This window comes from Lissotriton vulgaris, chromosome 1_1, assembly GCF_964263255.1.
Source record: "Lissotriton vulgaris chromosome 1_1, aLisVul1.2, whole genome shotgun sequence".
NCBI classification, from domain to species: Eukaryota; Metazoa; Chordata; class Amphibia; order Caudata; family Salamandridae; genus Lissotriton; species Lissotriton vulgaris.
The window spans coordinates 1,099,019,744-1,099,041,352 of record NC_141685.1 but is presented as its reverse complement, the minus strand read 5'-3'; the positions used below and the strand labels follow the sequence as shown (position 1 = coordinate 1,099,041,352).

Genomic DNA, 21,609 nt, shown 5'->3' with positions numbered 1-21,609 from the left:
GTCTGCTAATCTTTCACAAATAGATTTTGAAACTTTTATCAAGACAACAAAGAACATCCGGGGTTTGTTTTTTTTTTCCCCCGGGTCCAATGATTATACTACTATGGTGCCAATCCAAATCTTGTCCGGTCATACCCCGGCCTAGGCCCAGCAGTAGGCCTCCCAACTGGTAGCCAAAAAGAATATGAAGCTGAGACAGTTGCGGGATTTATGGCCTTTCCACTCGAGCGAAATGATCCCTCCCAGTTATAATACTGTGTAAACTGGTCTAATGCTTATTCTAAATGGCTTTCTTAAACCATGGTGGATATGAGGACAAAAAAAAAACAAAGAACATCTCTGCAGATCTTGATGGGAAGGCACTGAAGGAGATCTACTGTAGCGGAGCAGTCAAACTATACGCGCTCAGGTTGCTGTAAATGTATATATCCCAGCACCTCTATAAGGGTACGAAGAAGCAGCTGATGAGGCTAAGATTTGGGATTATACTCCTGAAAGCATATTGGTATGGAAGGAGGGGCAGAGATATGGACAAACAGTGCAGACTCTGTTACATGGGGCTTAAATCCCTCATTCATGTTGTCTACATTTGTAAAATGCTTTTACCTCCCAGAAACTTCTGGCTACGCACCATCTTCTGGGCTTTAAACATGCATACTTGTATTAGGCAAAAGTATGCTGCTTAATGTGGGAATTCTCTCAGTTGTCTGCTCAATTTTTGAAAATGTTTAAAGTAGCTATTGACTCACTCTCAGGAGCTGCAGTAGCAGTGGGTCATCCAGGATCCCCGAAATTGTCTGGAATTACGATGTTCCTTAACCAGGCATGTTTTACAGGGAGCGGGAAGCAATAATAGCCAGCTTCTTATTTAGATGCAATAGTCTGGCATTTTTACGCTTTTAGATCTAGCCGTTGGGTGGCTTCCCAAAGCACCTTAATCAGCATTCCAAAGTATGTACATTTTTAATTTTAACTTGCATCAGAGTTTTAACTGATACTATTTGGGTTGACGCGCTGGGCTGCCGCAGCAGTACAGTGTTCTTGAGAACAGTGTTCTTGAAGGCACTTTAATTAGCCCTTGTGTTTTTTGTAAATAGGGACTGATAAAAGCTAGCTTCTTATTTAGATCCAGAAGCCTGCCACCATTAGGCTTGACTAGTCCACCAGCCAATGTCCAGTGGGCAGCTTCCCAAAGCACCTTAATTAGCATTCCAAAGTATTTCAAATTTGCCACATTAAGTTGACGCATTAGTACCGTGCTCCTCAGGATGCTTGAAAGCACTTTAGTTAGCCTCACGTCTGCTCAGTTTTTTATGTACGAGCAATTTTTTTCTAATTTGTATTTTTTGTGTGGAGTTTTGTGACGTACGAGTGTAATCATTTTTAAATTTTTTTATTTATGAACTGTTGGCCTTGTAAAGACATGAGGTTGAAAAATTACATATTAGGCAGGGCAAATACATCAGGAACACTGCTGTAAACATGACACAATTTTAGACAACATCTAGGTCTCAGAGGGATCTCACTCCCCCCCCCCCCCTTTCTCCCATGCCACCGCACAAGGCACAAAAGTCAGTACATTACAATGTTAAAGAACCTCCGGGAAGGGCGGCATTTTAATCACTATACCTTGGTGGACTTTTATTGGGAGGCGTGATATGGAGTAGACTCTCCTCATCATGGCTTTCTGGGACCAAAGGGGAGTTGTCCGTTTGGGGAAGGTAGGAGGTAAAGGGTTCTCAAATGTCCCGGGGGCTGGACTTCAGGTCCCAATAGTTGGATAATTGTTCATGACAATATAGAATGTCTGTGATTCAGTCTTGGGTTTGTGGTGCCCGTTTTCCTCCCCAGTTCATTGAGATTCTGTGCTTTGTGAGGAGGAGCATTAGAGCAATAGGTCTACGAGAGCCGCAGGGCATATCCTTCACATAGCCCAGTAGCCCCAGGAGTGGAGATTGGGATATCAATATATTCACGACTCTCCCTATTATACCGAAGATCTCTACCCAGTAGGTGGCAATCGCGGGGTATTACCAGGCAAGGTGAATGAAGTCTGCCAGGGGCGAGTGACAGCGTGAGCAGTGGGAGTCTAGGGACAGCCCCATTTGGTACATTTGTACAGGGGGTCGGTATATGCGGTGCAAACATTTTAAATGAGTAAGACTTAATCTTTAGTTAGGGGATAGCAGCTCAAATTGACCACAGCAGAAAGCCCACTGGGCGTCAGTTAGGAGAAGGGCTAGGTCTCTTCCCCAAGCCGCTCGGGCCGGTTTTGCCGCAGCAGGTGCGGTGCGCTGCATGTGATTATATAGGGATGTTATCAGCTTGCGGGGTGTATATGAGGTATAATGCTGTAAGTTTCTTCGGTGGAGCTGGGAAGGGGTCATATAGCGCCCGGCATGTGGCTCGCAGCTGATAATACAAAAAGGCATCAAGGGGTGTTTACGTCACGGTGGCCAGTGCTGGAGGGGCAAGGAATTGGTCGACTGGGTAGAGGTCTGCAAAGGTGTGAATATTTCGCTTGCTGGCGCGGTTGCTTGCACCCCTATCAAGTAGAGAAGGCAGCAGGGGGTGTTTCACCAACGGAACGGATGGGGCAATAAGTTGTGTCGTACCTGCATGTCGTGCCATCTCAACGCACGCCCAATGCATGCATCGTGGGGCGTTGGGCTCTGAGGTAGGCGGTTTATAAGGAAGAAACAGCGATGTAGATAAAGGCCATGGGGAAACCTGATCAGTCTCTACCGCGAAGTGTTGTTGAAAAGGTGTGGGGTGAGCCCAGTGGTGTAGAAAGTGTGCCTGGACTCACAGCGCATAGAGCTGTAGGTCTGGTGCATCCGTAAATGTAAATGTAAATGTGTTTGTATTTATATAGCGCCCTCTACCCAGAGGTCTCGTAGCGCTGTATTCATACCGCTGTGGAACCCTTCCTGACTTTCCTGTGAGATGTCCACTCCTGACCACCCTCAAGGTGAAGCCAGGCCTCCAAGCGCTGCTGGGGCCGTTGTGGAGATTATTAATCCAAAACAAAATGCCAATACTGCCAAGTGATTTCAATACACTTATTTTACACCGTGCATATGGACAAGACTGTATGCAGGAAGGAATTTATCTCTTCAGACTAAATCAATTCAAATCTGCATTTTATTTGCACAATTCATCATTTTTGTTATTTTTTCAAAATATTTTTTCTTTTCAAAGATACTTTTTGAAGCACATTACAAATAAACAATACAAAAGATAATCTTGTCACAACTCACCTATATACACCATTCATACCAATAAGACATTGCAATCATACTGTGAACTCATTCAAACTCCTAACACTCTAAAAGGCAAAAAACACTTTTTGTACAATTATAAACAATATATGGGAGAGAAACCATAGATATACAATTTAATATGAATCACTTTGATCTACAGATTTGTTCGATTCTCTTATGGTTTCCACGAGAGAAACGTGATATCAAAGGGTCTAAGCGTTTCAAACTCCAGGTTTTAGGAGTTCTCGTCAGGACCAATAGCTGCGAATGACAAAAACAAGGGGGACCTGTTTTAGTGTGTAACCTGTTTGTGTGTAAACCTACATGGGTTCAACCCCCACATCTCTGCCCCTTACCTCTCTAAGTGTAGCAAGATGTGCCTCATATATTCCACATTAGTCACGGAGCGGGACCACCTGTGTAGCAATTAAATACATTTACTGAAGTAGCTTACTAATGACACTGTTTCATTACATTCATGCTCAACCTCATACTTACTTAAAGCAAGGTGTTGTTTGTCCTTGGTTCTATAATGGGAAAAGGACAAGGATTCCGTCAATGGTTGAAATTTTAAACTGGGGCTGGAAATTCCCATGTATAACTCGGCATTTCTTACCAGGTAGTTCGATGGTGTCGCCGAAAAAGTTGGCTATAAAATCGATCAAATCAATGATCACAGGGCGTCTGTGGGGGCCAAGAGCGGAAAAGTCTTAGTGCGCGTGGTGGACATAAATAATTACGTCCTTTAAATACTCTACGAGTTTCAACTCCCTTATCGGCATAGCCTTACCGGTAACTGTACCGCTGGGCGCCGGCATCTGTGTCTGTTCGAGCGCGGAATCCAGTCGCGTCTAAAGGGTCAAAAACCGGGAGCGATTTAGTGGATGATTACGCAAATTCAGCGGCTTCTAGTGTTTTCAATTCATGTTAGGGCTCGTACCTTCAAGTCACTGGGTGATCCGGTCGGGTCCCGTCCTCCGATCTGGTGGTTGAGACGCCCGATGATCTATTTACTTCCTGGTTTCGGCGTCACGTGATTTAGTCAAGTATTTTGGTCGCCATATTTGAGTGGTTGGATTCTCACATGTCGTCGCTTAACTTTTTGTGTTTGCTGGTATATTAGCTTGGAATCTCCATGGGATTTTCGTGGTTCTTATTCTTAAGTTGTATTTAAACGAAAAAACGTGTCAAGTTGTGCATTCAGATCGGTGGTGTCTCCGTTGGGGGGCATCTTATGATGGGGGACCTTTCCCTCAATTATGAACTCTTCCTCAAGTATGACATCAGTATTAATGTTTTCTTATAGTTTGAACATCTCAGAAATTTCATTTAACCCATTGGTAGCCGTATTAAATCTGACAATCATTGAGGCTTCTTTTTTAGACAATTTCATGTCTAGATCTTGTGGAGATTAAGCAAGCTATTGCCCAGAGTCACAGAGTGGGACCCATGATTAGACTAGGCACAGAAGCGAGAATTATCAGGTACGGGGAGATTGAGTCTAAGAGCCGCCGAGGCGGGAATTGAACCCTGGTCCCGGGCCAGACCTCTGCATCAGGGTCTACCGCTCTAACCATTGAGCCACGCTTCTCCACTCAGTGATTATGGCAGCGTTAATAATTTGTACGATAAGCGGGGCTGTTGCCCCGTCCAGACTAGCGTAATAAGGTTGGAGCAGAGACGATTAAAAAAAGACTTGTGTGATTGAGATAGGGATATTCACAAATCGATAAAGAAATGTAGGTAATACAACGATTTTCACAATGGCGATCCATCAAGTCATGGACAGCGGAAGTTAAGACCACAGTGGAACTCTGTCCTCTAGGTAATGATTTGTATTAAATGTACAATTCTCTAAAAAAAATGATTATTTAATTCACTATTCCCCTGGTTGCAACTTAAGATCTACTGATACCTCTTTGGTGGTGGTCTCCAGTATTAGGCGGTCTTGACTTGGAGACAGGTCCTTTCATTTCACTATCGTTAAACTGTGAAATTCACTTCCAATAAAGCTGTGGAAAAAGCATGCTGTCCTGAGCTTTCGTAAGGCACTCAAAACTTGGCGATGTATGTGCAAATGTTTACTTTACCGGTCTATCTTTCTCCTCAGCATCATGGCATTCAGTAAAGGTAACATAGTGCTAAAAAAAAAAAAGCAGATGCACCTACTCCTTTAAAAGAAACAGCGTGAACAGGACAGTTCTGAAAGGATGATATATGAACATAATACAAAGATCCCCTTAAATAAATACATAATAATGTAGGTTTTTAATTTAGCAGACTCTGATATGATGGATATCTTGCAGTTGTATTTGGTTGCCAGATGGGCAGGAGTGACTGGTAAGAGATTCATTAGTGGGAAAGTGGCCCTCAGGTTCGGTGCTTCATTAAATCTCCACAGCACGATTAAACGTAGGGGTTGATGCTTTAACTTCTGATATATTTCTAGTCACATATCCCTCACCTTTTAAATATTTTCCATGTGCAAAACTGGATCCAGACACTTTTTCATAGTACCTAAGCGTGCCAGGTGGTGGCGGCGTGTAGCTCCATACGGAGGCCGTTTCTCTCCAGACGTGAGGTGCACAGCCTATATAGGTGCCTCTTCTGCGTGCTGATGTTAATTAATTTCAGTCCACACCTCCAGACATGGATTCAGAGCTTCTCTCATCTCTCAGAGACTGATTTTTCCATTTTTAATTCGACAAATTTCTAGAATGCAAGGAATTAATACCCCCTAAAACAACCGGTTTTTAAACCCTGTAAAGACTGTCATAAGCAGCTGTCTGTGACGGATCTCCACTAGGTTTGCCTGTGGTGTCTGGGGTAGAACCACAAAACCAAGACCTGCAGAGACTGCTTGTCTATGAACCAGAAAGGCATCAGGGAATGTTGAGACTAAACTTTATCTCCAAGCACAATGAGACGTAGTGTTGGGACCGCACCAAGTCTTAGGCTTGATCCCATTCCCGCTCTAATTACCTGAGTCGACGGAGACGCCCTAGAGGCCGGTCTACATTGTGCTCCAAGTCCTCAGCAAAAAAAAAAAAAAAAAAGAAGTTGTCGAATCGGAGTTCCGCTTTTCCACACCATTCCTAATAATCACCTGAGGAAGCATGTTCAAACTCCTGAAGTCAGCAGACGTCAGAGCAGATGCTGCAGCTGGTTCCAGTACAACCAGAGACCTTCCACCAGCAGGTTATCTCTTGGTGCTAGCTGGTCCATCAGAGCTACATCTGCCCTCGGCTCCAGTTCTGACGCTGTCCCCGGTACCCAAGCCCGGCCCAAGTACATTAACGCCAAAGCCGCCCTCGCTGCCCAGAATGACCTTTCCAACGCAGACTTGTTGCCGGTCCTACTTCGACTGATGTTGCAACTGAATCAGACAGAGGTTTCTGCACACACTTTACTACAAGGCAGGCAACATGCTTTTACACTCCTCTTTTGGGATAGACTCTGACAACAATTACGACCACTGTGATGTTTTTTATTCAGCTCTATTTCGATGACAAATGGTATGAGACTTGCAAGAGGCTAGATATGTCCTCTGACAATTCCCTTTTCTTTCCTCCGGGCCCAGCCACGAAAGATTCTACATCCCTAGCCATGATGCGCAGGGCGGCTGGAGTCCTTGACCTCCACGCCTTGGAGGGTAATACAAACATCTTGACTGAAGTCCTGGAACCTGGCCAGACTGCTTCTAAGCCTCTACTTCCTTTCAAGGAAGCCTTGAAGTATACCCTCCTAGGGGTTTGGGTTAAGCCTCGTTCCGGCCCTCAATTTAACTGGCAAATTGCCAGGCGCCATGGTCCTGCTCCAGTCGACCCAGCTTTTTTGTCACAGCACCCCTCTTCTGAGTCTTGCGGTGTAAGCATACACTAGCAAGACTAACCCTAACAATTTCCTTACCACTTCCCAACTGGGAATCAAAGAGGGTGGAAACTATTGGGAAAAGCGTATTCTCCTCAGCTAGTTTGGACATGCAATTGATCAAAGTCTACTGTTTGTTTAGTGTCCCCTTCCAGGGTCACAGCCACCCAGGGGGAGGCAGAATCCACCAATTCTATCGGGGTTGGCAAACTACCACATCAGAGAGGGGGTTCGCCAAATTGTTTGCAAAGGCTACACCTTACCCTCCCTTTCGTCCCTGCTGCACCTTCCACCAGCCCGCAAACAGAGGACCATCTCTCCATTTTACTGCAGAAGTGCGAGCCCATTTGCTTAAATTCCCAGTAGTGATGCGCTTTTTGAAAGGGCAGCAACACATGTTTCCCTCTTCTTCGTGTGTGATGCCCCAATCGGACCTCAATCTCGTCCTTATTTAATGTATTCTATACAAGTTGCTCAACAGCTCTTCTTTTTCGGCTTCTCACCATCAAAACGGTGTTCCTGGTTGCCATCACCTCAGCACAACTGAGTGAGCTTCAGCCTGTGTCTGGTAATACACCATGCACCACCTTCTTCCCTGATAAGCTGGTTCCACGAACTAAAAGATCCTTTCTACCGAAAATTGTGATGGTTTCACGTTGGTCAAACCATCATCCAGCTGGTGTTCTGTGCTCGCCCTCACCCCTCTAAGGAGGATCCACCTCCAATAGGTATTGCCCTGGTATCTATTAAAGAGGTGAGAAATCTATGTATAGAAGTCTGTATCAGTAGAACAAGTTACTTACCTTTGGTAACACTGTCTGGTAGAGACTCAATCTAGCTGCAGATTTCTCACCGATCCTCCCCGCTTTATGACTGGACTCTACCCATTAATAGGATCCCAAGTCTAGGAATCCGCACACTGGTCTTTCAATTTGCTTTTGGGGCTCCACGTCTGGGGGCGCAGACAGTCTCAAAAGCAACCAACGTCACCTTGCGGGAGTGGTGTCTATTTAGGCTCTGCACTTCACATATGGAGCGGAACGTTGTTGGTGCAGAGCCAAACAGTGCCACCTTTCAGTGCTTAGAGGTACTGTGGAAAAGTCTGACGCCTGGGGAATATTCAAGAGGTGAGGGATATGCGATTAAATAGAGCTTCTACCAAAAAGATTGTTATCGCAGTGAAGTCACTTGATAATCATGGGCATTGAAGGGGCAGTGGTGAAGGTGAGGCCCTGTCAGAGGACTCTGATGTTTGAGCGAGAGTAGGCATATGGACATCTCAAAAGTTAAAGTCCAATAATGTCTGATGAAGATACCTCTATTCTTTAATGTCCAGGGTTACTGTCTAGAGTGACGCCACCCTCTTAGCTGCTTATGAGAACTTCCGGCAGATGTTGCCTGGCTCCAGAAGATAACATTTTGTTGCAATAATAAAATTGTAAAGGTACAAGAAATCAAGGATGTTTTACTTAAGAAAAAGATTGGAGGCTGCACCATGATTCTATATAAAACCCATAATCTATTTGAAACTCACTAGCCCTAGCAGCAATAAAAGACAGAGGAAAATGCCTTATTCTAAGAATTGTCAAGATGGAAAATGAACAGTAACTCATTAGAAAGTAATCGGAAATGCTATTAACTTTCTTTAACTAAACTTATACTTGCCATGTTCCATTGTGAACTACTTCTTTGGCAACAATCAAAAAACGGATTCTGATAAAATATAAGAGTACCAATTATCTGGCCTATATCTAGCACACATGGCTCATGATTGTATGCACATATGGCCACAACACATCATGGGCTTAGTAGAGTGCTCCTCCGGACATAAATGAATTCCTCTATACGCAAGTCTTATATGTGAGTGGGCTGCACACAGACTATACCTATCCAGAATGAATGTGCATGCATACATGTATCTACAGTGGCTGGAGAGCTGAGGTGCAAAAATCCAACATTCATAGCCAGACTGCCAATGAAACACTTGTATATGTAACACTCACTTGAAGATCGATTGACAAAGCGTTGCTTCACAGACTCCTCAGTGCAGAGATCTTCATTATTTTTGTCTTTTAAAGATAATGCGATATTGGCAATCAGAGGACCTGTTATCCAAAGCAAATAGAAGTCGTTAATTTACAAGGCTATGTGCAATGATCTACACAGAAGGTGTTAAAGATTACAGCACCTTGCACTTTGGAGAGCATTGCACTGTACCATATTTTCCATCATAAGGAATTGCAGTCCTTCAAAGTGAAGCAACTGGTAAATGCACTACTGTCTTAAAATACTACATGAGAGGAAGAGGTATGCCGTTCCTGTTGAGGGGGAAAGGCGGCCAGGGCGGTCAAAAACCCCAGCCTGAGGTGGAGACTGGGTGTCTCCCAATTTGGGAAGTAGGTCCCTCACACTCCCAACTGGGTGTCCTATTTCATCATAGGGCTTGCTCCGAGTCAGGCCTGCACAGCAATGCCTGACGAGCACCCTATGAAGGGCTCTTTGTCGGAGATCTTTTTCCCAAGCCATTTAGGTGAAGTGCGGGCATGGGTCCTTGTAGTGTAGATGTTGTTACAGTGTATGGTGAAGTGGTGTGTGATGAGATAAAATGAGGCGCAGTGGTACTCCAAAATGAATTTATTCTGGTCTCATTTAAAAACGGTTAGGGGGACACCAATGGTATGATGGTCAGAGGTGGCTTGATATGAGTGGTCAACATGTTTCTCGCCTCATGTGTAGGAAATCACATGGCGATTCTGCAGGACCAGTAATACTATATCTACACAGTGGTTGGTTACTCCCTAGCCTCCATTCCCCCTCAACAGGAACTGCATACCTCTTCCTCTCATGTTGTGTATTTTGGGGCTCGTATGCTGGACCTATAAGCGGCCCTGATCCCTCTTTTGTTCTAGTTTTAAAATATTAGTCAGGTTAATGACAGAGTGCAATAACGTCATAAAACAGAAGCATCAGAAGTAGCATCTTCAAAGATTATTCAATTTTAAAGAGCAATAACCAAATTCACACTGTGTGTTACAGCAATATGATGTATCATAATCAGAGATGGCCATAAGCTGGGAGAGCCGTCATTATGATAAGAGGTTTACAGATAAAATGGCAGTTATACACAGTTCCAGAATAGAACCTTTGAGCAGGCCCATCCATGTTTCACTGGCCAGCCTCTTACTCACTGGCTTACCCCTGTTTTAGGCAAGCATTCTAACAGATATAGGAGTTTTTCAAAACTTCACGGTGCACGATTTTCAAATGTTTCATGGTTATGCCATTCTACGAGCCCCCATAGGGCTGCTATCCACACCTCCATAAAATAACATTGTAAAAAGTATAAGATGCTGTAAAAAAGCATCTCTGTAATCTGGTGATGGAAATGAGTTGAGAAACGCTGACACCACATTTTGACACGTCCACTCTATGGTAGACACTGTGGTAGTGCCAGCATTTCTAATTCAAATTGTCTCAAAGTAAAGAAGCTCATTATTGCCCACCACAAACACTGCATAATTGGCAGTGGTACTGCTACATGTAGTCTTCATCTCCTGCCTTCTATCAACCATTGAGCAATAAAGATAAAGATGTTGCTATTTTCTATTGGTTGGTTGAAAGCTTTATTCGATTTGCAAAGAGATCTTACAAGCATAACATACGTTAAAAAACAACATTTAGAAAAAGTACAAGTATGTCATACATTTTAAAAAAGGTAAAATTTTAGGAAACTCCCTAAGATAAATTAGCTAAAAAAGAATTAAATCGATATAGTCAATCTATTGCAACGAATCAACCAAGAACGTTTTAAAAATTTAGAGACACCACAAACTATAAGTGGAGAGGTATCAGTCAATAAAATTCGGAGAGCCACCGAATGCATACGTGTTCCCAGGCGTTTGAAGAGGGGTTTCAACCAGCATCTCCTTGGATGGATATAGTCTGGGCACTCAAAGAATACATGTGCCACCGTCTCAGGCCTGGTTGGACAACAAGCGCAAAAGGGGGATAAATGAGCATAGGACTTCCACTTCAATACAGTTGCTCTTAACGGAAGAGTGCCAACTCTGAACTTGAAATAAAGGGCCCTGTCCATTGGCATAGTAATTAGGTCCATGTAGGGTTCATATGATACCACATCCTTTATTTTGAGGAACGCTGCCGTCGAATTGCAATGATGTGGATTCCCAATTAGTTGGCAAGAGACCCAGTCCCAATATAGTTTTTTGAGGACTGCCTTAGGAGGAGCAGATCTCGTAGTCCAGCAGTCTCCTAGGCCCAGTTCCCCCAATAGAGTTTTTATGTCCCTCAGCCACTTGATCTTATTCCAGCCCCCCGTGTTCAATATTTCTGATAGGCCGTCGGCATAGGATTTTAATTCCGGGACCCTCCATATGCGGGACCATAGGAGCAATGGGCGAAGACGGGCCTGGTCTTTGATGCTTTTACAGCCCAAGTCCAAGAGCACTGGAACTGTTGGAGTGCTCAAGGGAAGAGCTAGGAGGTCCTTCAGGAACTTATTTTCAGTCTTGGATAGGGAATCCAAATTGCAGTGACCCCATAACTCCGCGCCATACAAGGCTGAAGTAACCCCCCTTGCTTGTAGATCTCAATTGCAGGTGCCACTGAAGATCTGGGGGATGCATGATATTCCTTGAGTAAGGCACCCCCAACCCTTTTGTGACAGAGGACCACCATGTCGATATGTGAAGGCCAGCTCATTTTATCATTCAGGCGTAGACTCAAATAATCAAATTCGGTCACTTTCTCCAGAGGGACTGAATTCAACGTAGGAGGGCGACCTAATTTCCTTGGTGGACGTAGTATCAGATATTTTCGTTTTTTCTACGTTTATCACCAGCCCTCTGGTTACGCAAAAGTCCTAAAAACGGGTCAACAACTTCTGGAGACCCTGGGGGGTCTTTGAAATGAGCAGAGTGTCATCCGCAAACAATAATGTTGGGATCCGCACACCCCCCAGACAGGATGCGTCCACAGGTTCCTGTAGCAGATGCTCCACCACACCATTTACATATAGGGAGAAAAGTGTGGGATCTAACACGCAACCCTGTCTGACGCCCCTACAGACAGGGATCCTATCTGTTGTTTCACCATTTCTCCCCCAGCGAACCTGGGCGAAATTGTTCGTGTGGAGTTTCATAAGAAGAAACAAAATGTACGGGGGCAGGCCCAAACGATGGAGAACCCTCCAGAGTTCTTCCCTGGGAACTAGGTCAAAGGCAGTCTTCAAGTCAATGAAGGCCAAATAGAGACTGCCCTTGCCCAGTTCCACCACCTTCCAGTGCAGTAGTGTTAGCCTAAAGACCTGCTCAATTGTGCGTGTTCCTGAGCAAAAGCCTGCTTGGAACTCCGATAGAACTGGATTCTCATCCACCCATTGAAGGATTCTCCCCAGAATGACTTTTCCAGCTACTTTTTGTGTAGAGTCAATCAGGCTTATTGGCCTGTAGTTCCCTGGAATGTCTCTACTTCCCTTTTTGTATATGGGGACTACCACTGCCCCTCTCCACGACTCTGGGATCGGGCCGCCCTCCAAGATGGCATTCAAGAGGGCCGAAATCATTTGGCCCCAAGCAGATGGGTAGGCCCGCAGTAAATCCCCTGGGAGCCCATCCGGGCCAGCAGCTTTCAGTGGGACCACGGTTTTGATGGCATTCTCGACCTCCCGTGGTGTGAACAAGCCAAAGGAGTTATCCTCCGTAGAGAAAGGGAATAGAGCTGGCTCGTTTAGGGGCCCTTCTATCGCTATTTTCTATTACAACATAGGGGGTAATTATACTTCTCAAAAGAACACAAAACAACATCATACTAGGAGGATGTATTGCCATTCAGTGATTGTATTGCGGTGTTTACAAGGGCCGAAACAATCCCCACCTCAAGACATTTAGGAAAAGGTTTACATTTAAATGTTTCCCTTTAAAGACACAGACAAATTTGTGCATTTCTTTTAGATGTCCTGAAATGTTATGCAACCAGCTGTTTATAAGCGGATTATGAATCATAGAAATAAACCAAAGAACAATGTATTGTTTTTCTCAATACATTACAACATAAGAGATACATAAATACTTTTTAAAAACTGAAAAAATGAACTTCACAAAGATATATGGACAGAGAGAGCTAAGTATATATTATCTGTATTCTCCATTATGGTTTATACACAGTCCATGTGATGCAGAAATGATATCCTGCTATACAAGTAAAAATGTTTCTGACTGCGTTTGCAATCACTAATGACACTCTATACTTGTTTTTTTTAGGTCTTGCCTGTTTACTATTCTGTGGGCTTACAACCCGCCCACAGCATACCATTCTGTGTTTTTGTTGTCACTCATTTGCGATCTTAAGATTTCCAAGCTCCCATAGGCTCCACTTCCTTTCTTGTGTTAGCTCCTATCTGGAGCATGGAACAAATATAAGTTTTTGTCTCGTCTTTTTGCAAATCACTTCTTTTATTTTATAAACGTTTTGGTATTATTCATGGACGTGTAATGTGCTTTCCTACTTTTAACACAGGCAAACATCTTCTTATTTATATTGCTTTCACCCCATCTACCATCTCTATAGACGCTTCAGTTACTTACACCCACAATTGTACTACTCTAGGCCATGCTACTGTATGTCCACCCCACTCCACCTTACGACAATCTATTCCACTCTCCTCTAGATTGCTGCTTGGTAAGACTTGCTGAGTTGCTGCTCTTTTAGTTATATTACCTACACTGTCTACAGCTTAAGGCCAGGCACCCTTCTTGTTATGCAGACATTGACAGTTGGCCTGCTGCTTACTCTTTTAACCACTACTATAATCAATAAGGAACGCGTTACTTACCTGTAACTGCAGTTATCCAGTATTGGTATCTTTCATAGATTCACATGCCTGAATCATTCCCCGTCGTCGGGATGGGAGTCCCCGGTACATAAATAAAGTAATGTCTCATTGACATATGTACATAGTAATGGGCCTGAGGCCTCTCATTAGTAACATATCCATGTCCTTTTGTGAAAAGGACCAAACCTTGGCGAAGAGCCAATCAGCTGTCACCACCCTCTGGAACCTTCCTGGACGGAGCTCTAGTCCCTCAGATTTTCGTAAGCACAGTGCTAAGTAGATGTATTACTGAGAGAACTATAGTGAACCTTTCTAGCGGAGGTGGGTGGGTTGCATGTGAATCTATGAAAGATACCAATACTGGATAACTGCAGTTACAGGTAAAGCATTCCTTATCCAGTATTAGGGTATCTTTCATAGATTCACATGCCTGAATCAGAGTAGCAAGCAATGGTAAGCACATTTCGAATGGTACAATATGAAAGATCACCAGATAATAACATATCAATGTGAAATGCAAAAGGTACCAAAATGCAATATCAGAGAGAAATGTGCGTGTATACAAGAGGAAGGTGGGATGAAGAGAGAGGGCTCACCTCTAGTGAAATAGATGATGGAGCACTCCTTGTCCCACTGCTGCATCTTTCATGAGTTCTGTATCCAAGCAGTAATGCCTGGTGAACGTATGCAGAGTTTTCCATGTTGCCGCTATGCAAATGTCTGTAATGGGCACTCCAGCAAAGAGTGCCATGGAAGTCGAGATAGCTCAAGTGGAATGAGCCCGAACCTTGGAATGCAGGGGTTGCCCTGCTTGCTGGTGACAGAAGGTAATAGCTGCAGAGATCCACCGAGAAATATTCTGCTTAGTTAATGGAAGACCTTTCCTAGGTCGACTGAAAGCGACGAAGAGTTGGTTAGATTTGCAAAATGTCTTTGTTTTGTCAATGTAGAATTTAATGCAGCGTTTGAGATCGAGGGAGTGGAAAGTACTCTCTGCTGCCGTTTGAGGATTTGGCAAGAAAGAGTGCAAGACTATGGGCTTATTAAGGTGGAAGTTCGATTAGACCTTGGGTATAAATTTAGGATTGGTCCTCAGGATCACTCTGTCGTGTTTGAACTGAAGGAAAGGGTCCTGAATTGAGAATGCCTGAAGCTCACTCACTCGCCTCGTCAAAGTAAGAGCCAGTAGAAGTGCAGTTTTCCAGGAAAGATAATTAAAATCAGCTCTGTGTATCGGCTCAAAGGGATGTTTCATAAGCTGAGCAAGAACTGTGTTAAGTTGCCAGGTAGGAGGTAAAGTCTTCACTGGAGGGAACGTTCTGAATAAGCCTTTAAGAAATTGTTTAATTAGTCTATTAGACCAAAGAGAAGGGCCTGCAGAGGATCTTCTGAAGCGAGATATTGCTGCCAAGTGAACTTTCATGGAAGCATGTGCAAGACCTGAGTTTGCCAGATGAAGAAGATATAGCAATATTTGTTCCGGAGAAGAAGAGAGAGGGTGTATCTTTTTAGATTTGCACCAGATGCAGAACCTCTTCCATTTCAGGGAATATATTTTGTTGGCACTGTCAGCACGAGCCTGAGCTAGAACAGCCCTACAATCCGGTGGCATGTTTAGGCCATGGAATTCTCTGAACTCAGGAGCCAAGCTGATAATTTGAGTGATGCTGGATCCGGATGTTGGACTTGCTGCTGGTTCATTGTGAGGAGAGAGGAAGCGGCCTCAACGGGATCGGTGGTTCCAGTGACAGGAGATGAAGTTCCGTGAACCAGTGCTGGAGCTATCAAGATAAGAGTGCAATGTTCCGCCTTCATTTTCCTGAGGACCCTGGGAATCAGGGGAAATGGAGTAAATGCGTAAGCAAAGACGTTGAACCATGCAATCGAAAAGGCATTCCCTAGAGACCCCTTCTTAGGACGCCAGCTTGCGAAGTGTTGGCATTTGGCGTTCTGTTGGGTTGCAAAAAGGTCCAGGTGAGGAGTGCCCCATTGGGAGAAAATGCGATTGAGAATCTGCTGATCCAAATCCCACTCGTGGCAAACTGTTCGCTGTCTGCTCAGTGAGTCTGCGAGGACATTGTCCATTCCTGGGACGTACTCTGCACGAAGGGAAATGTTGTGAAGAAGCAACCAGTTCCAGATTTTCTGTGATTCATGAGATAACAGGGTGGGGTCCCACCCTGTTTGTTTAGATAGTGCATTGTCGTGGTATTGTCTGTCCGCACGAGCACTAGAGAATTTTTGATCCATGGGAGGAAAGCCAGAAGGGCTAGGTAGACAGCTCGCAGCTCGAGGAGATTTATGTGTAGCTTCCGCTCGGAAGGGGACCACAGTCTGCTCACCCGGAGCTCCTGGAGGAACGCTCCCCAACCTTCCAGAGACGCATCTGTTGTAATGATATGCGGAGAAGCTGGAAGCAAGAAAGGCAAGCCTAGCAAAAGGTTTTGAGGGTGAATCCACCACTGTAGAACTTTGACCACGTGAAAGGTAATGCGAATGACATCGAACGATCCTGTACACTGGAGCCATTGAGCTGACAGCGCTTCTTGGAGAGGGAGCATATGAAGGCGACAGTGCGGGACTAACAGGATGCAGGAAGACATCATCCCAAGCAGAGATCTGAAAAGTCATACTGTGAGGGACTTTTTGGATTGTATGCAAGCTGCTAAAGAAATTAGTTTGCCTTGCCACTCCTTTGATGGAAAAGCTTTTTTCTGGGTTGTGTAGAGAATGGCGCCCAGGAAAGTTATATGCTGGGAAGGTTGAAGCACAGACTTGTCCCAATTTAAAGTGTGACCCAAGCGGTTGAAAAGCTGAAGACAGGCGTTGGAGGACCTGGTCACGCCTGCTAGAGAAGTTGCCTTGGCAAGCCAGTCGTCCAAGTACGGAAAGACTTGGTGAGGTCGTTGCCGGAGATACGTGTCCACTGGAGACAGGCATTTCGTAAAGATGAGCGACAGTGATTTTAGGCCGAAAGGCAGGACCTGAAATTGGTAGTGTCTGCCCGCCACAGCGAACCAGAGGAACTTTTTTGGATTCCGGTGGATTGGGATGTGAAAATAGGCCTCCTGAAGGTCTAAAGACACCATGTAGCTGTTTGCGTTGAGAAGTTGTAGCACCTTTTGAACAGAAACCATGCGAAACGACTGTTTCTTTAGATATTTGTTGAGACTCCTCAAGTCCATTTCTTCTCCTTTTTTCGGACCAGGAAAAAACGGGAGTAGAACCCCTTGCCCCGTTGACCAGGATGAACTCTTTGTATGGCTCCCTTCTGGAGCATTAGTGAGAGCTCCAAAAGCAGAAGATGCAAATTCTTGTGGAGCATTGAATGAGGAGGGGTCTGGGGAGGAAATTCTATGAACTCCAGTGAGTGTCCAAACTGAACTAGTAGCAGGACCCATCGAGCTGTAGTTATCTTTTTCCAATTGTGTAGGAAATGAAAAATTCTTCCTCCAATCCTGGATGGTGGAAAGTAAGTGGAGACCTGTGGCAGAGAGAAGTCATTGTCGTCGAGCTGCGTCCTTTTGCCTACCTCCTTTCCCTCGAAAGGAGGACTTAGTGTAAGACGACTGTTGTTGTTGTGGCCGCTGCTGGTATGCGGTCAATATTGTTGATTGGAAGAGTAAGAGGAAAGGTAGTGTTGATAATTTCCTCTCGTAGAAAGATTGTCCTCTCCCTCTTGAGCCACGAAAGGAAGGGTTTTTGAACTGAAGGGTACCCAAACACCTAGCCGTATCAGTATCCTTTTTAATGCCCTGAAGAGCATCAATATATGTGCCGAAGAGAAGCTGGCCGTCATAAGGCATGTCAAGGACTTTAGTTTGTATCTCTGGACGGAATGCTGTCGCTTTCAGCCAACCCTGGAGTCTTAACACCACAGCCCCCCCCCCCACCCACCCCCTCCCCAGTTGGCGAAAACCAGTAGATGCGATATCCATTACACAATCAATGATCTCAGAGGCCGAGCGTTCGCCTTCTAGTAGGATCTTTTTCGCTTCTTCCTTTGCCTCCTCTGGCAAGGATCCAAGATATGGGGCAATGCTGCCCACATTTGTCGGTTATAACCTCCTAACAGTGCCAAAGATTGGAAGCGCGCACTGTTAACGCGGACATAGATGAAAAACGTTTCCCAATAGTATCTAGTCGCTGCTGTCTATCTGGAGGGGCAGTGAGCGTTGCAGAAGGATTTTTAGATTTCCTCTGCGCAGCCTGTGTGATAACAGAGTCAGGTTTGGGGTGGACGAGCCAGTCGACGGAGTGGTCGTCGACGGTGGGACGTCGACGGGTGTCACCTGTGGCATCGTCGACGATGCCGTCGTCGACTGGTGTGGCGTCGGCGGCGGTATCGTCGTAGACGATGGTCGCGTCAACGATTTTGTCGTTGGCGGTGTCTTCGTCGACAACGAAGTAGATGTCGACGAGGAAATCTTCGTCGACATGGGCGTGCTCGTCGACGGCAATAGAATGGACGTCGACGGTTTTGACGACTATTTCTTTATTTTAATCGCCGACGAGATAGACCTACCGGCCACCGACGATGAAGTGGTAGACGTCGACATGGATAATGCAGAAGATGCCACAGAAGTAGATCTGGTCGTCGTCGACGAGGTAACAGGCAAAGTCGACGAGGTGGAAACCGGTTTCTTGAAGGTTGGAACAGTCTGAGGAGAAGCCTTCGCCGGTAAAACCTTGGATTGTGCCTCTGAAGACTTTTCATGTGTCTTCTTTTGAGGTGGCTGCGATGAAGGACCTGGAGAGGCCATCCTAGGTCTCTTTTGAGAGGAATGAGAAGTCCTGAAGGAACATTCACTCTCTTGAGCAGATACTGCTTGGTCTTTATCCTTTAGCCTCTGCAGACAAATTAAGAGGGGTCCCTCCATGTCCTCGAGGATCTTTGTAGAAAAGGTGCAACATACCTTACAGTCCTTTGAAGAATGATCCGGGTAGAGGCAATAGAGACAGTCCTTGTGCTGGTCATCCACATGAAGTCTCTTTTTACCACATGAAGCACAGGACCTAAAAAGTCCTTTTTTAGGAGTATCAGCCATGGGTAAACTGACAACTCCCCACAGAGATTTTAATGAAAAAAAGTACTGGAAATCCAGAAACTAAGGAAAGCTGAGCAGAGCTCAGTGGAGACTCCCTTAGAACGATGTGCGGTAGAAAATCTGAGGGACTAGAGCTCCTTCCAGGAAGGTTCCAGAGGGTGGTTATAGCTGATTGGCTCTTCGCCAAAGTTTGGTCCTTTTCACAAAAGGACATGGATATGTTACTAATGAGAGGCATCCGGCCAATTACTATGTATATATGTCTATGAGACATTACTTTATTTATGTACCGGGGACTCCCATCCCGACGACGGGGAATGATTCAGGCATGTGAATCTATGAAAGATACCCTAATACTGGATAACTCAGTATATTTTTTTAAGTAAGTGGTTAACATACCTTCTTCTCATGGCACTTCTCCCACATATTTGCAGACAGTAAACACACCATGGTGTGCTTCCTCATTTAGTAATTATTGATCACTTCAGAAATAAGACTGGGATTCTCTCATAGGTAGTTTGATTTTTATCGGAAAGGTACCACTACGTTTGTATATCCTTCTTTTGTAGTCCCTCTATACAGTTGTTTGATGGTGACACTCATTGTTTGATAGCGAGCATTAAGGATTGGGGAACTATTTTATTTATTTGGTGTTTTATATAGCACAGACAAGACCCTAAAGGGGTATCAGAGCCCTTCACATTTACATAGCCTTAGACTTAGGACAGCATGTTTGATATGCACTTAAGTAAATAAGAAGTGTACAACAATTTGCAAGAGACAATTGCGCTACAAGATCATATGCATATATACATTGATTCGAAGGAGAGACATTTGTGCTTTCACACTCATACACACAATTCCAAACGACTACTAGAGGGCGATTTGTATTAACAGAGTGTGTGAAAAGAAAGTAACCTAACAGTCTACTCTACTGTTATGATGGGAGGAATTTGCTCATAAAAAAAGGACTTGGCTTCTTTTTTGAAGGCAGAAATGGACGATATTCTTCTAATGTTCGGGGGGAAAGCGTTCCAAATTCTTGGGGCTGCACCAGAGAAAGCTCTGTCATAAGTTCTTGTCTTTCAGAAAAGGGCAAGTTTCAGTAATAGATCTCCATGGCGCCGAGAACCTCTGCAGCCTCCTGATAATGTGATTTTTTTGGGCTAGGTACATTGGTGTTTTGTAGTGTATCGCTTTGTGTGTGATACATGCCATCTTTAGTTGGATTCTTGCTTCGTAAGGTAACCAGTTGAATGCTTTCAGATGAGGGGTGATGTGGTCAAATTTTCTGGAGCAAGTTAGAAGTCTTGTGGCCGCATTGAGACAAGCATTAGGTGGGGCTGTTAAAATCTTGGGAAGTCCTGCTAGAGTTGTGCATCCGTACTCTATCCTCAATAGGACTAATGCCTGGACTGCAGTTTTAAGGTCTGAGTTAGCTATGAAAGGTTTTCGTTTTCTGAGGTAGCTTAAATGGAAGCGGGCATTTTTTGCCATTGTGTTAATGTGTGTTAGCATGTTAAGGTTTTTGTCTAGCATTATTCTAAGGGATTTGGTTGAGTCTACTAGATTCGGAATACAGTTTAGCGCAGTGATCAGCTTGGTCCATTCCATGATACTCGTATTGCTTTTTATAGGGTAATCAGAAGGAATTCTGTTTTATGCGGGTTAAGCTTGAGATGATTACTAGCTAGCCAATGACCGATCCTCTTTAATGCCTGGTTCATAATACCCATCTCTTCCATCGATGTAATCTTCATATAAAGCTGTGTGGCATCTGCATACATGTGGAAGGAGATGTTTACCGGCTTTAAAATTTCTGTTAGCGGTTCAACGTAAAGATTGAATAGAGATGGGGATAGTGTTGAACCCTGTGGTACTCCAATACGTTTTGGGGAGGATGCAGATAGTGTTTGGTTCACTATGAATCTTTGCAATCTTTTCTCCAAGAAGGATCTAACCCACTCTAGAACTGTACCCACCAAATCCATCATTTCTTTCAGGCGTTCTAGTATTTTGGCATGGTTTACAATGTTGAATGCCGACGAAAGGTCAAGCAAAATTAGGAGACTGGTTTCATTGCAGTCTAGGGCAAGTAGAGCGCTGTCCACTATGTGAAGGATTGCTGTTTCAGTACTGTGATTAGGTCTGCACCCTGATTGGTAGTCATTCAGCAGTTTTTCAGAAATGTGTTGTCTCAGTTGTTGTTGAACACATTTTTCCATAACTTTGGCTAGCATGGGAAAGGTTGTTACTGGTCTAAAGTTGTTCGGGTCTGAGGGGTTCTCTGTAGGTTTTTCTTTAAATTGGAATTACTTTTTTTTGTTTTAGGCAGTCTGGTAATGAGCCTTGCGACAGCAACGCATTAATAATCTTTGTCCAAGAGGGAATAAGCAAATGGTTTATTGTAGACCAGCATTTTGCAGGTAGAGGATCTTTGAAATGACTGTTTAGTTTTATGGTCGAAATAATTTTGGCAATATCTTTGTCGTCATATGACTTGAAGTCTGACCACAAAGCATTATTTCTAGGCTTTTCCAGAGCTGGTTAAGACTGAAGCTTAGCCGGAGTGCTC

The 21,609-nt window shown here is 44.4% G+C and overlaps 1 protein-coding gene across 1 annotated transcript in view; it reads right to left on the bottom strand.

Moving 5' to 3' along the window:
- Positions 1-21,609, bottom strand: part of LOC147748674 (zinc finger protein 212-like) — a 107,656-nt gene that overhangs the window by 70,919 nt on the left and 15,128 nt on the right. Inside the window, exon 4 of the mRNA XM_086963548.1 lies at positions 9,137-9,238. Within this exon, the coding sequence (XP_086819674.1) occupies positions 9,137-9,238 (102 nt within the window). The remainder of the gene's footprint in view (positions 1-9,136; positions 9,239-21,609) is intronic.